The 13,047-nt window shown below is 45.8% G+C and overlaps 2 protein-coding genes across 3 annotated transcripts; one reads left to right on the forward strand and one right to left on the reverse strand.

Annotated features, from left to right (window-relative positions):
- Nucleotides 1-137: 137 nt before the first annotated feature.
- On the reverse strand, nt 138-8,301 carry PGM3 (phosphoglucomutase 3). Its single transcript, XM_048296180.1, has 13 exons — nt 7,948-8,301; nt 7,449-7,654; nt 6,567-6,751; nt 6,024-6,091; nt 5,588-5,721; nt 5,233-5,428; nt 4,249-4,406; nt 3,754-3,837; nt 3,009-3,107; nt 2,578-2,694; nt 2,296-2,418; nt 1,361-1,534; nt 138-763 (listed from the first exon to the last, which is right to left on the reverse strand). The coding sequence occupies exons 2-13, from the start codon at nt 7,650-7,652 to the stop codon at nt 677-679; spliced, it is 1,629 nt and encodes a 542-aa protein (XP_048152137.1). The 5' UTR covers nt 7,653-7,654; nt 7,948-8,301; the 3' UTR covers nt 138-676.
- A 191-nt stretch (nt 8,302-8,492) lies between these two features.
- Nucleotides 8,493-12,206, forward strand: RWDD2A (RWD domain containing 2A). Of its 2 annotated transcripts, none has more exons than XM_048296220.1 (3): nt 8,493-8,655; nt 9,487-9,705; nt 11,240-12,206. In XM_048296220.1, the coding sequence occupies exons 2-3, from the start codon at nt 9,493-9,495 to the stop codon at nt 11,915-11,917; spliced, it is 891 nt and encodes a 296-aa protein (XP_048152177.1). In that variant the 5' UTR covers nt 8,493-8,655; nt 9,487-9,492; the 3' UTR covers nt 11,918-12,206. The 2 variants fall into 2 exon arrangements, with proteins under 2 accessions (XP_048152177.1, XP_048152178.1); XM_048296221.1 differs by lacking the exon at nt 8,493-8,655 and adding an exon at nt 8,816-8,959.
- Nucleotides 12,207-13,047: the final 841 nt, after the last annotated feature.

Genomic DNA, 13,047 nt, shown 5'->3' on the forward strand with positions numbered 1-13,047 from the left:
GCTGGGGAGCAGTTAAGGCCACAGAAGACAAAATTGTCTCTGTCCCTTCCCTCTCGAGTGTGATTATAAATTCTATTACTACAAATCACTTTCTAAATAATCTCATAAAGTATCTAATGAAGATAAAATTGCAATAATTATTATTAGCAAATATTCTTTTTCATTATATTGTTTCCCCCTCAAAATGAGGTGAAGTGAATCTGAAGTCTAGTGACAGCCTCTGTCTTACACTGTTTGCCCACAGACGACTGGGCTACTGGGGGAAGTGGGGATGATGTTCCTGCAGCAGCCATTGCACTGCAGCCACTGTGAGCATAGTCACAGCAGAGCTCAGGTCATGCAGCCATGGCCAGTGCTCTGAGGGAAGGGGGAGCTGGATTTCAGGCACAATGTGATGATGAACGAAGCTGGGGCAGGGAGGGGCAGAATTCCTTCTGGACACGGCCATGGCCTGTCAAGAAGTTAGACAAACTCGGGGAGGGCAACATTCAACAGCAAGAGCATCTCATTAAGAGGTAAGTTGCTAAAGGAGGTTAAGAATAAGCGGAGGAATATTCCACTCAGCTCTGATCAATCCTTGCTACTCCCAGGAAGTGTTGGCTATGTGTACAGCAGCACATGGTAAAAAAGGTAATATTAAAAGATAAGGGAAGTTGTGTGCTTTAACTGCCATTCGTTATATAGGCTGGGGTGGTGCTCCTTTTCCACCAGCGAGGTGGAAAACAGCCAGGCTCACTTCATGGGCGAGGGCATCTGCATTCTCCTGTGGAATGTTGGAAAAGTTAGTTATGCTGCTGTCAGCATGAGAAGAATAGAGCAAATATGTGATATTAAGGCAAGCATTTTCCTGCAAATGCTGTGTTCCCTATATTGCTCCATCAGCCATTGCCATCATACTGGCAGAGAGCAGCAGGTAGGAGCATGTGAAGTGGGGAGAGCAAGACCACTTTTGCTGTTGCCTTTAAGTTCAGAGCTGGCCTAACTTAACAGCAGCCAGAATTTTTTTTCTATTTTGCCTCTTATGAAATTGTGTAGTTAGGGGCTGCTTTGGTAATTTTCTTCTTAACCCTGAGCTCTCCAAAGGCTGCTTGTCTTTTCAAAATCATCTGGTGTTAAATCTGCCTTTATAAACATTTATATTTTCCTTTTGAAGATGAACATTGAGAACATTAAACATTGCTTTTCTAAATAAAAGAAAATCCAAAGTGATTTTTTGTGATCACTCTTTTTTTCCAAATTTAGCAGTTAAGTGTGATTAAATGACAAGTATGGAAACAGACTTCCTTCATCACCCCCCGCTAAGCAGAAGATTGTTTAACATGAAAAAGCCCACTCATAAACGAGTTGTTTAAGCTCTGACCTGTGTGTCTGCTTCAGCATAGATTCTGACAACGTCCTCTGTTCCTGATGGACGGACAAATGCCCTTGACAGTTTGTACTTCTTCACAAGGGCATCAATTTTCTCCTGTAGCCCTGGGGGTGTCAGTGCTCGCCTTTCTGCGTCCGTTGTGTCAATAACACGCCTGTCTGCGACCTGTGGCATCAGAAACAGGATAAGGCAGAAATTCAGGGTTGGATATGTTGTGCTGCCTGGAGAAGAGTTCAGTCTGGGAGCTAATAAAGGGCTACTCAAACCCTTGGGGTCCCCAGGATCCCTGCTCAGCATCTATTAACCAAGTCCTGAGAGGCCTCAGCTGCTCAGTTTGAAAAAAAGGGTCAGTTCTGAACATGCCTCCTTGGTCAGATTGAAGTGAAGCTACAGCTTCCCCCAGTAGATAGAAACTTAAACTCTTTCATCTGGTTTGTTTAGAGCCCAGAGCTTCCTTACTGTGTCTAATGGAATGCTGCCACATGGCACCTTCTGCTCAAGCTCTGTCTAAATGTTGGAAAGCATACAGAAGCAAGAAACATTATGTAACATTCAAGTTATACAAAGTGGCACAGCAAGAAAAATCCAGCTGCCCAGCAGGCAGGGGCCTTAGAAAAACAGGATTTTTCTAATTTGAAAGTTAAAATTTCTTCTTAAGTTAAAATTTGAAGAGTTTTGGTCAGATTTTTACACTTAACACAGCTGGCTATTATTTCATCATTTTTTAAAGTCATATTTCTATTTTAGTCCAAGTGAAATTCTGGTCCCTCCTCCGTGTTTTTTCCCAGCTTCTTTGCCCTACTTCTGCCCTTTAATGGTGTTTCAGCTTTAAAATAAAGCTTATCAAAATATGTGCAGGCAAAAGATGCTGTGAGCAGGGCCCCCAGAGGCTGTTGTAGCCTGAGCCAGCGCGGCTGGTAACGCACCTGGACCTTGAGCAGCCGATTGGGAAGGTCGGTGTAGAGAGCGTCCCACTGCTGCACAGTCAGACCCTTCAGAGCCAGGATTGCTTCAATAACCAGCATGTCTGAGACAGCATCGCCCACAGTCTGCCAATAGGGAGGGAAAAACACTGCAGCAGTCCACAGTGAAGACAGGGAGGCAGCATTTGATCAGTAATCTTCCAGCAGCGCCCAGCAGCAGCCTGACAGGAGCTCACAAACAGGCTAACCCTGCCAACACTGTGATTCAGTTCTCTCTGTTTTTACCTGATTAATCAGGTCAATCATGTTTTCAAGCATCTTTGCTGCTTCTCTTTTTTCATCATCTTTCTCCTCTTTCACCAGTTGTCGTATTTTAGTTTCAGCAGCTTTACTAAACAACACCTAGAGGAAAAAGATGAGAGCTTGTCAAGATGAAACCAGGATCTGTGCAGTAGCAAGGAAAAAACTTTTACCATCTAAACCCAAATAGCCATCATTAATGTTTGCTACCATGAATTCCCATCCCCCCATAAAGCACAGAGGAGCTGGTGGCAATGCTGGGATAAAGACAGGAGTAAACAAGTCTGTTTTCAAACAAGGAGAAAAAGTCTTGTTTATGAAATTAGGTAGAGAGTGAAAAGACCTCCTTCTCTGGCTAATTCAACTAAAATTTTGTACACAGTGGCTGATCATATGTATTACATGCTCATACTTACTGTGCCATGTCCATTTGCCTCAAAATAAACACCCACATCAAACTCCTGGGCCTTGTGGTGCAAGTGTTTCACTCCTGTTTTGACACAGTGCACAGGTACCTGCAGCCCAAGGGTGTGCAGAGAATGACAAGGTTACACACTCTCCTCAGAAGGCAGAACTGAGCAGCCAACTGAGTGGACTGTTGCAAACTAACCCATGTCTCATGGCTGCTGAGGCCCCAGAGCTAGAATGCTCCACTATTTCTGCAGACCCAATTAAAAAAGATTTCATTTATTCCTGTGTAAATAAAGGCTAATTAAAGAAATAAAGACATAAACTCCAAACCTTGGAAAATCCAATTTCGTTTATAGCTTGAGGGAACACACTAGATTCACATACAAACAGAAATAGTACTGTCTCTCAATTCCTGAACATTTAGCTTGCTGCAGAAAATGAAACAATCACTGTCACAGTATCGAGGAGCCTTTACTGACTCACTTGGTTGCAAAGTTATAAAGTCCTTCATTTGTTTGAGAAATATAAAGGGATTTTGTTAAACATTTTTTAAATTAATAAAAGCTGACTATAATTTTTTAAGCTTTGCTCTCTTGTGTCTCCTTTGCCACCAAGAATTTTGTTACTACTGGAGGTTTGAAAGAGTAATTTATTTTTTCTTGATTTTAATTTTCCTAGCAATCATATTACAGTAGCATTTACTTTTAAAATAAACAAATGTAAACTACCTAGGAAAAACATGGAGAATACCTTCAGTGTTTCCTGGAGGTAGCGTGTGGAATTCCCATTGGCATATGCTGTTTGTACCACTGCCATCTTGAAGCTCTGTTTCACCTGAGCAAACCAATAAGCCAAGTTTTACTGTCCAAGAGGCACAGAGCCAAATGAGGAGGATAAATGGAAGGATAATCAGAACTGTTAAATGTACACTTAGAACTCCTGGGCATCAGAGGGAGGCACCAGCTCACTGAGAACTTCTGTATGTTTAAAAACAACATGAGTTCTGTTCAACCTTTATATATCCCATACTGATTTTTCTTGGGTCTGGATGAAGCAGCCCTTCAAGCTTAGACTTTCCAAACCCCTTTTTGGCCACAGCAGTGAGGTACAGGATTGATCTCTTTTTAAAGCTGCTACACTTTAGGTAGATGTAGAGAGACCACGTATCAACGAACACAGCTTCCTTAGCCTATATCATACTTTAAAAATTAAAATGCCAGCATTCATTTCATATGTTAGAGTTACCTTGGCAAGAAGTTCTTTTAGGAAGATACTAATTAAAGTTGCTATTTTATCTCCATCGATCAGGTGAAAATGGCCAGCCGTGTCCTTATAGTAATAAACAATTCTATCTGCATCACCATCAAATGAGCAGCATCTCTCATTGGGCTTCATGTCCAGCCCTAGTGCACAGAGTTACAAATGCAAGTTAAAGTCAGGAAAAGAAACAAAATCAAGTAATTTATTTCAGTGAGTGATTAGGAAAACATATTTTCTTTTCAGAGCACAGGTCTGCATACAAATGACTCTACTCAGGCACAGTTAAAGCCAGGATCCAGACGTGAGGCACAAGCATGCATCCCCAGCAGGTGCTGCCCCTGTGCTGCTCCCAGCACTGCATTTCTCCAGTACACAAGCAGTGTGGGAAGGAGAAACAACACCATATCTTGGTGTTCAGATTTGGCCAGCAGTTGCAGTGAGAGGGCAGCTGTCCAATGGAGAACTCAGTTTAGTCTCAAATAATCTCATATCCAAACCAGCCTGCTCTCCCAGTTCAGGGGTTTTCTTTTATACACTTCTCAAAAAATTGATTGGAATAATTTCCTCACTGGTTTATGTCAATGAGTCAGCTGCTGGCACCAAGCTGTTAATTAACCCAGCCCTTCTGCAGGAACCGGAAAAGTGTTTCTTCATAAAATAAATAACATTAATCCAGTCCTGACTGATCTTTGGACTCTGCCACCTTAACATTCAGAAGAGACCGTCAAACATATTTCAGCCAGTCAGAGAGATACTGTGCACTTCCAAGCAGTTTAGAGCAACATAAACTAGAGATATGCCAAATCTGGCCATGCTATTCCTTCTTTCCATTGCACAAGGAGAACCATTCATGCAGTCACTTAGTAAGGAACAGGGAGTCTACTTCCCCAAAAATGTGCACCCTTGCTAGACCCTGCACTTTCAGACCTGGAGATGAGATAAAGCAACATAAAATTACAGACTACATACCTCCAGGTGGTTTCTGGTGAACTTTCACAAAATCTGCACCACATAAGTGATTGAGTTTCTCCTTGGTTCCATCATTATATATGTGAATTAGCACCTCTTGTGGAAAGTAGGGCTTCATTTCTGATAGTTTCAGGGCTCCTATTCCATTGGCACAGTCAATCTTCAGGTGCCTCTGACTCTCTCCAGAGCAGTGAGACTTAGCGCAAGGGAAGAAGGGGCAAAGTGAACTCTAACCCTAGAGAAACCACACCTAGAGCATGCTGAATTAAAAACTTCAGGCCTTAACAGGCTAACAAACAAAAGAGATTAATTAATTTTGTACATTTGCACAAAGAAGACAACATCCACTATTCACCTGTTTTATCAGTTCCATAAAAGCTTTGGATAGTTTTTCATAATAACCTTCCAGTGTTGCTTTCCCATACTGCCCTTGGGTGTTTTGACAGCAGACCATGTAATGGAGCTGTGGTGTTGTCACCAGACCATAATCTAGCGTGAAACAAAAGGCACAATATTCAGAAATAGAATTGCAAATTAATTGCTGCTTAAAAGTTGTACAGTAAACAGACAAATGCAGTGCAGGAAACACAATGAAATTTTTCAAGTTCTCTTATGAAAATGTAACCTTCCCCTGCCCCCCTTGTATTAAAGCCATACAACTACCCTGAAATAAGATTGTTACAAGCAAGAATGGAAATGTGTCTAGGCTATTGCTTTAGGGCTACATAAAAGAGTCATATTTGCATTAAAAAAACTTGAAATGAGATTAGAATTGCAGAAGTGCAACCTACCGTGGTACTGACCACCTAGAACCTGGACACCATCTATTACTGATTGGGACAGCTTCTTGCTGCTTGGCCTGGAAAACAAGTACAGCTGATAACCTTGGCAAAGGCATTTATCTATGGACTTGGGAAGGAAGCCCATGTGGAAGACTCAACAAGCTTCCTACCAGTAGATTTAGACTCACTGTGAAGAAATCTATACCTTTTTCTGTTGTAGGCAATTCCCAACGAAGTTTGAAAGCCAACACCCCCGGGGATTGCAAACACACGTAAAGTGCTGGACACAGGTGGACATCACAGAGTACCCACACAATTCACCACCCCACACCACAATAAAGCATCCTGTTCAGAAGCAGTGCTAGGAAGTTCTTGTAGCTATCATGGAAGCTAACATAGCAACAGCATTGAAGTTTTGCTTATTGCCGTTATCATAAATTCAGCCACAAACAAAACATAATCTGGCTCCAGAGAGTAAAACATCCCAAAAGCATGAACACAGCACTGGCACTTCCATAGGAGCAGGATACATCTACAGCCTTTTGTAACTACCTGGTGTCTCTACCAATAAAAACCGAGGCATCTTTGTGCAGGTTCACTGCTGCTTTTTGGCAGATCTCAGTTATCACTTTCTGTAATTCTTGCTCCTCTGCATTTGCTAGTTGTGTGGCATACTCTTCCCAGGAAGGGTGCAGCATTTCTCCAAGAGGATCAACCAGCTTTACACCATTGTCTTCCTTAGTAGAAAAACAAAAGAACAAAGTATGTCTAAAAGTGGGGAACTAATAAAACCTCTTTGAAGACAGCCAACACATGGTTCAGTCATACTGTTTCTTTAAAAGTAGAGAAATTCTGGGATGCAATAAACTTAGCTGTTTAATTAAACCTCCAACAAGCCCCCAAAAAAGTACGATAACCAGCTTATTAAGTAACCAACTCTTTCTCCCTCATAATTTCGGTATGAAACACATTTGACATTAAAATGACATAAGGGGAGATTTTAATAACCTGCAATGCTCCACAGCAGCAGAAGTCTAAATGCCTGATTTGTAATCCCTGCATTTGCATGTTTATTTTTAAAACTTACAGATTTTACTCAAAGGTTCCTCTCTTCTCAAGGTTACTCCTAGCTTCCCAACATTAGAAAGTTACGTTGCAGGATGAAATGTTTTCTGCATTACACCATTTCCACATGAGAAAAAATCCCACTTGTGTGTACAGGGAAAAAGGTAACTTCAGATAGATCAGAGATTGTATTTATAGGGAGCAGGCTAAATGCTTTAAGCAGGTCCAAGTATCTCCAGGATCTGGTCTCTCAATGCTATGATGAGCTTTGATTCCAACAAATTCATCACATCTTTCCACCCTTCTACCAAAACACTTCACATCATTCCACCAAACCGGTCACACGTTTAAGGAAAGGGCTGTTCTTACTTCAGGGTTGTGGGACGCTGTAACCATGATGCCAATGGTCGCTGTCACGGCTTTGGACCTGAGGACTGCCAGGAGGCCCATGCGGAACATGATGTGGTCCAGCTGCTCGGCCTTGGTGCGGAATCCAGCGGTGCCATACTGCAGGGTCAGCCCGGCAGGCTTGGGGTGCAATGCCGAGTACTTTCTGAGGGCTTCAGAATCCATTTCTAGAGAAGGAAGCACAAATGGAAGTGAGAGAAGACAAGTCACTGCAACCAGTTTCACGTTCTGAAGCCGGCGGGGACTTTTAGCCGCTCCCATCCATCTCTTGGCGGGACCGCAGCGGGGACCACGACCACAGCGAAGGAGTCTCTACACTCCCTGGAGCGCACTGGATAAACAGAGCGTGATCAGATATAAGCAGATCATGCACGGATGAGGCAAGGAGAGCCACGATTCCCAGTCGGCTGGATCCAGGGATCCTAACAAGTTCCCGCAGCGGGAGCTTCCCGTTTCTCACCGTGACATCAGCCGCCCAGTGCGTTCGGCCGCGGCTGCTTGCACTGATTTCCGAGCCCAAAAGCAGCGTGTCCTGCCTCCCTAAGCCTTTGCAGGGAAACCCCCAGCGGTGCTCCCGGGATGTTCCTCCCGGGCGGCAGCTCCGTGCGGACCGGGAGACGGACACCAGGCCGGGCCGGGCGGGGCCAGACGGACACGCTCCCTCACGGGCGGCGCCAGCAGCCGCCGCCTGCACGGCTGATTCCCTCGGGACCCCGCGGCGATGGCGTCCGGACGCGCCGGCTGGGACGGGACGGGACGGGACGGGATGGGATGGACGGGGCGGGACGGGACGGGATGCACGGGGCGGGATGGACGGAATCCCGCCGGAGCCGCCGCCGCGCGCCCCGCACGGAGCCGGCGCGGCCACGCCCACAGGCGGCGGGACCGACCAGTGACCGGCGGCGGGCGGGGCATCGACCGCCGCGTGGCGCCCGGGCCCCGCCCCCGCCCGGAGCCGCGGCCGCGCAGGCCCCGCCCCGCCCGCGCCGCGCCAGCATCCGGCGGAAGGTCCGGGCGTGGCGGCGGCGGGAGCGGCCCAGGCGTGTCCGGCGCGGGCTGGGACAGCCGGTCTCGCACAGCTTCGCTGACATCACGCTCCCGTTCCAAAGTTGCCCTCCCAGTGCGCTGCTTTTGGCTGGGGCGGAGTTAATTTTCTTCGCAGTGGCTGGTAGGGGGCTGTGGTTTGGATTTGTGCTGAACACAGGGTTGATGATATAGAGATGTTTTTGTTATTGCTGAGCAGGGCTTACACAGAGCCAAGGCCTGTTCTGATTTTCGTACTGCCACTCTGGGGAGGAGCCTGGGCGTACTTGAGAGGTTGGGAGGAGACACAGCCGGGACAGGTGACCCAGACTGACCAAAGGGACATTCCAGACCATGTGGCATCATGCTCAGTATAGAAGGCAGGGGAAGAAGGAGGAATGGGGCCAACGTTTGCAGTGATGGCGTTTGTCTTCCCAAGTCACCGTTAGGTGTGATGGGGCCCTGCTCTCCTGGAGATGGCTGAACACCCGCCTGCCCAGGGGAAGCACTGAATTCATTCCTTGCTTTGCTTGTGTGCCTGGCTTTTGCTTTCCCTATGGAACTGTCTCTATCTCAGCCCGTGAACTTTCTGCGTTTTACCCTCCCGATTCTCTCCCCGATCCCCGGGCGGGGGAGGCGGCTGTGTGGGAGGGGCTTGGCTGCCGGCTGGGGTTGACCCACGACCCCCTGACAACACGGGGTGTATCTGCTGATAAATAACGCAAATAATGTATCACTGCCCACGCACATCAACACGGGGCTCCATTCCGTGCTCTCTTCCATCTCTGAGCCCGGCAGGGCCCGCAAGGCTCCGCCTGCCCAGCCCTGCCCGGTGTGGGGCTGTGAGGGCCCGGCTGCTCAGTGCTGTGTGTCCAGCCGTGTTTAACTAAATTCTGCCCTTAAAGAATCCTGGGGCTTCCTTGTGGTGCTAAACCTCACCAAACCCCGGGGTTTGACTCCAGCCCTCTCGTTCCAGGCGTGCATGGAGGGCAGTGCAATGGCTGTCACGGTAAAAGAATGCCTGGAGCTCCAGCTGCTGGAAGTGGAAATGCTGCTTTCGATGTTTCCCAAAAGAGGGGAGTTCAGTCTGGATAAGGATGCCGTGCCCAGCATCCAGCGCTACCTGAGGAACGCTGACGGAGCCCTGCCCCCACAGCTGGAATATCGCATCGCTCTTGATGTAGGGGAGGCGAAGGTGAGAGCTGCCAAGGAGAGCTGTTCATGGGTGGTGTTGTCTTTATTCCTTCTGCACACACTTGAAAACTGCCCAGAAAAACGGGGGTAAAAAAGCCACCTCATTTTTGTTTGCTTTTTGAAATGCCAAGAATAACAGAAAATCATGGCTGCTGCTAACACTGATCTGCATTAGAAATACAGTAACGTAAAAATAGCCCCAGATGGCAGAATGCAACTAACAGGAGTCACATGAAGACTAAAACAAAACCAGCCTTTGAGCAGAGAAACCAAACTCGCAGTATAACGAGTTAGAATAGTTCAGCTGATTGAAGAAAGGGATTGAACTACTTGATGTAAATACTTGCACAGGGAACACAGGTCTGAGTGCATACAAATGCAGTGACTAGAAATTGAGAACAGACAAACTCAGCCTAAAAACCGTTTTCCTTGGAATGAAGGTAATTAAGCCTTAGAACAATTTACTGGGTAATGAGGTAGCCTCATAATTGTTTTGAAACTTAAGGTACAAGCTTAGGTATCTTTCTAAAATGCACCCTTTCACTGACCTTCAGAGAAAAGTTTTATGAACCATGTAGGGAGGGCTTGTGTAGGAGTAGTGGGGTTTTTTCCATAGCAGATTGTCAAGGAACTTGGAAAGATAATTAGTCATTTCATGATTTGCTTCTCTCTGTAGGACTAATCATATGATTGTACACTGTAGTGAGTACCCCCTAACAGTCTACAGGAGCTTGAAGCACTCAGGATGCATAAATCCATAAATCCTTTCCTGCTCTTGGGCTAGACTAGAGGCAGGGTTCAGCTGCCAAAGAACTGTGGTGCTCCATTTGAAGGCACTGTAGGAATAATCAAGAGAAATTCAACAGCCCAGTGTTCATGGAAGATCAGATAAGATAGTCTAGAGGTCTCCCTGACCTGAAAAGTACATAAATCTTTTTATCCCCTATAATCCTGATTCTTCTGTACGGTGAATACTTGCTTAAAATAATGGTAATGCACCAAATCATAGAATGGTTTGGGTTAGGAGCAACCTGAAAGATCATCTACTTCCAACACCCCTGCCATGTGTCTCTCTATAGTAGGTACAATCAAAAACACTGTTTCATGTAACTCTTGGCCTTCTTTTACAGCAGCTAGGCTCAGTTCATTAATCATGTGTATTTGGTAAGGGATAAGATTCTCAAAATCCCTTGACTCCAACAGTTCATCACTGTAGCAACACTGAGCTAGAAATATCCCTCGAGGGTAACTGGGTACCTTCTCCCAAGCCATAGCATTAGTTCTGTGAACAGCACAAAAGCAGCCTGGATGACATGGGAAGTGTTGTGAAAGTGACAGCATAATGCAACAGAAGAAAATGAACAGAATAACAATGGATTATTGGGACAAAAGGGAAGTGGAAATAATCCCAGTCATTAGGATGCTGCAATCTTAATTACATCTCATAATCTGCCTCTGACAGGGAAAAAGAATCTAGCATGTCTTCAGTTGCGGAAGAATTAATTTTCTGTCTCTCTGTGTCTTCTGTTTTTAAGGCAAAGGTGGAATTGCAGGTTCTCCTTCCTCATATGTATCCTCAGGTAGCTCCTCAGCTCTTTGCCAGATCAGATGCTCTGCACAGACAGCAGCAGTTGCAGCTCAATACTCATCTCGCGTCTCACATCAGCTCTCTGGATTCAGGAGATCTGTGTGTTTGTGAGGCTGTGCAGTGGGTGAAGGACAACAGCCTGCCTTTCTTGGAAAACAGTAAGACCTCGTCTGAGTGTGCTTCAAAAGAAGTCAGGGTTAAGGAAATGCTGCATCGCATGTGGATCTACAGCCATCACATATACAGGCAGGAACTGAGGAAAAAGATTTTTGACTGTGCAAAGAAATTAAATCTGACTGGCTTCTGTCTAACTGGGAAACCTGGTGTCATCTGTGTGGAGGGACTCCAAGAAAACTGTGAAGAGTTCTGGCGTGATATTAGATATCCCAACTGGAAGCATATTTCATGCAAGCATGTGGAGAATATGGAAACGGAGGGAAGCATTGATAATCTTCGTCTCTTTCATGGTTTTGAAGACCTGCAGTTTCAGGCACATGGTGATTATGGCCTGAGGAATGACTATCACATGGATCTTGGCCAGTTTCTAGAATTCCTGAAACAGCACCAAAGTGGACACATTTTTCAAATTTTATTTGGTGTTGAAGGCAAACTTTCAGACAATTGAGAGAAACTGAATAAAGAGTTCTAATTTTGGAGAGTGGGAGATGTTGCTAACACTGAAATATTGTGCCTTACAGCTATTGTGAAAAGGGAAACTTTAACATCTGAGATGAATGGTTCAAGTAGTTAATCTCAGCTTCTGTGCTGAATCGTCACATATTTTTGAGACGTGTTCAGTGATTTTTTAGGACTTTAAAACTGGCATTTGTCTCTATGAGCCATGCCTCAACGCACTTGCAAAGTGATAAACATTCCGCAGGGTGTTAGGAATTATACACTTCTGTCTCCTCATCCATACTGTGCTGTGTGAATTTCTTCCCAACATCTCATCTAAACCTACTCTCTTTCAGTTTAAAACATTCCCCCCTTGTCCTGTCACTACATGCGCTTGTAAAAAAAGTCCCTTTCCAGCCTTCTTGTAGGCTCCCTTCACGTACTGGAAAGCGCTATAAGATCTTTCCAAAGCCTTCTCTTCTCCAGGCTGAAAAATCCCAATTCTCTCACCCAGTTGTCATAGGAGAGATGCTCCAGCCCTCTGATCATTTTTGTGGCCCTCCTCTGGATTTGCTCCAACAGGTCCATGTCCCTACTATGTTTGTGTCCCAGAGCTGGATGCAGTGGCCCGTTTAGGTCTCACAAAAGTGAGACAGGGTAAGAATCACCGCCCTCAGCCTGCTGGTCATGCTGCTTTTGATGCAGCCTAGGATACAGTTGGCTTTCTTGGCTTCAAGTGCTCATTGGTGGCTCATGTTGAGCTTCTTGTCTACCAATACCCCCAAATCCTCCTCAGGGCTGCTTTCAATCCATTCTCCTCCCAGTCTGTGTTTGTGCTTGGGATTGCCCTGACCCAGGTGCAGGACCTTGCACTTGGCGTTGAACACCATGAGGCTTGCACAGACCCACTTCTCCAGGTCCCTCTGGATAACATCCCTTCCCCCCAGTGTGTTGACTGCTCCATGTAGCTTGGTGCCATCAGCTAACTTGCTGAGGGTGCACTTGTTCCCACTGTCCGTGTCATCGACAATGATGTTAACCCCAACCCCTGAGGGATGTCACTCTCATTGGTCTCCACTTGGACATCGAGCCATTGACTACAACTCTTTGTGACCATCCTTACCCACCAAGTGGTTCATC

This window comes from Corvus hawaiiensis, chromosome 3 (genome assembly GCF_020740725.1).
Source record: "Corvus hawaiiensis isolate bCorHaw1 chromosome 3, bCorHaw1.pri.cur, whole genome shotgun sequence".
NCBI lineage: Eukaryota > Metazoa > Chordata > Aves > Passeriformes > Corvidae > Corvus > Corvus hawaiiensis.

What these genes read in the sequence shown, in the direction of transcription:
- PGM3 (XM_048296180.1), bottom strand. Translation starts at nt 7,652, where the DNA reads ATGGATTCTGAAGCCCTCAGAAAGTACTCGGCATTGCACCCCAAGCCT. An exon ending in TTTATTGGTAGAGACACCAG is followed by an intron (nt 6,092 to 6,566) that starts GTAGTTACAAAA and finishes CTTGTTTTCCAG; the next exon opens with GCCAAGCAGCAAGAAGCTGT. An exon ending in TCACCAGAAACCACCTGGAG is followed by an intron (nt 4,407 to 5,232) that starts GTATGTAGTCTG and finishes TCTGTGCACTAG; the next exon opens with GGCTGGACATGAAGCCCAAT.
- RWDD2A (XM_048296220.1), top strand. Translation starts at nt 9,493, where the DNA reads ATGGAGGGCAGTGCAATGGCTGTCACGGTAAAAGAATGCCTGGAGCTC. An exon ending in TTGATGTAGGGGAGGCGAAG is followed by an intron (nt 9,706 to 11,239) that starts GTGAGAGCTGCC and finishes TCTGTTTTTAAG; the next exon opens with GCAAAGGTGGAATTGCAGGT.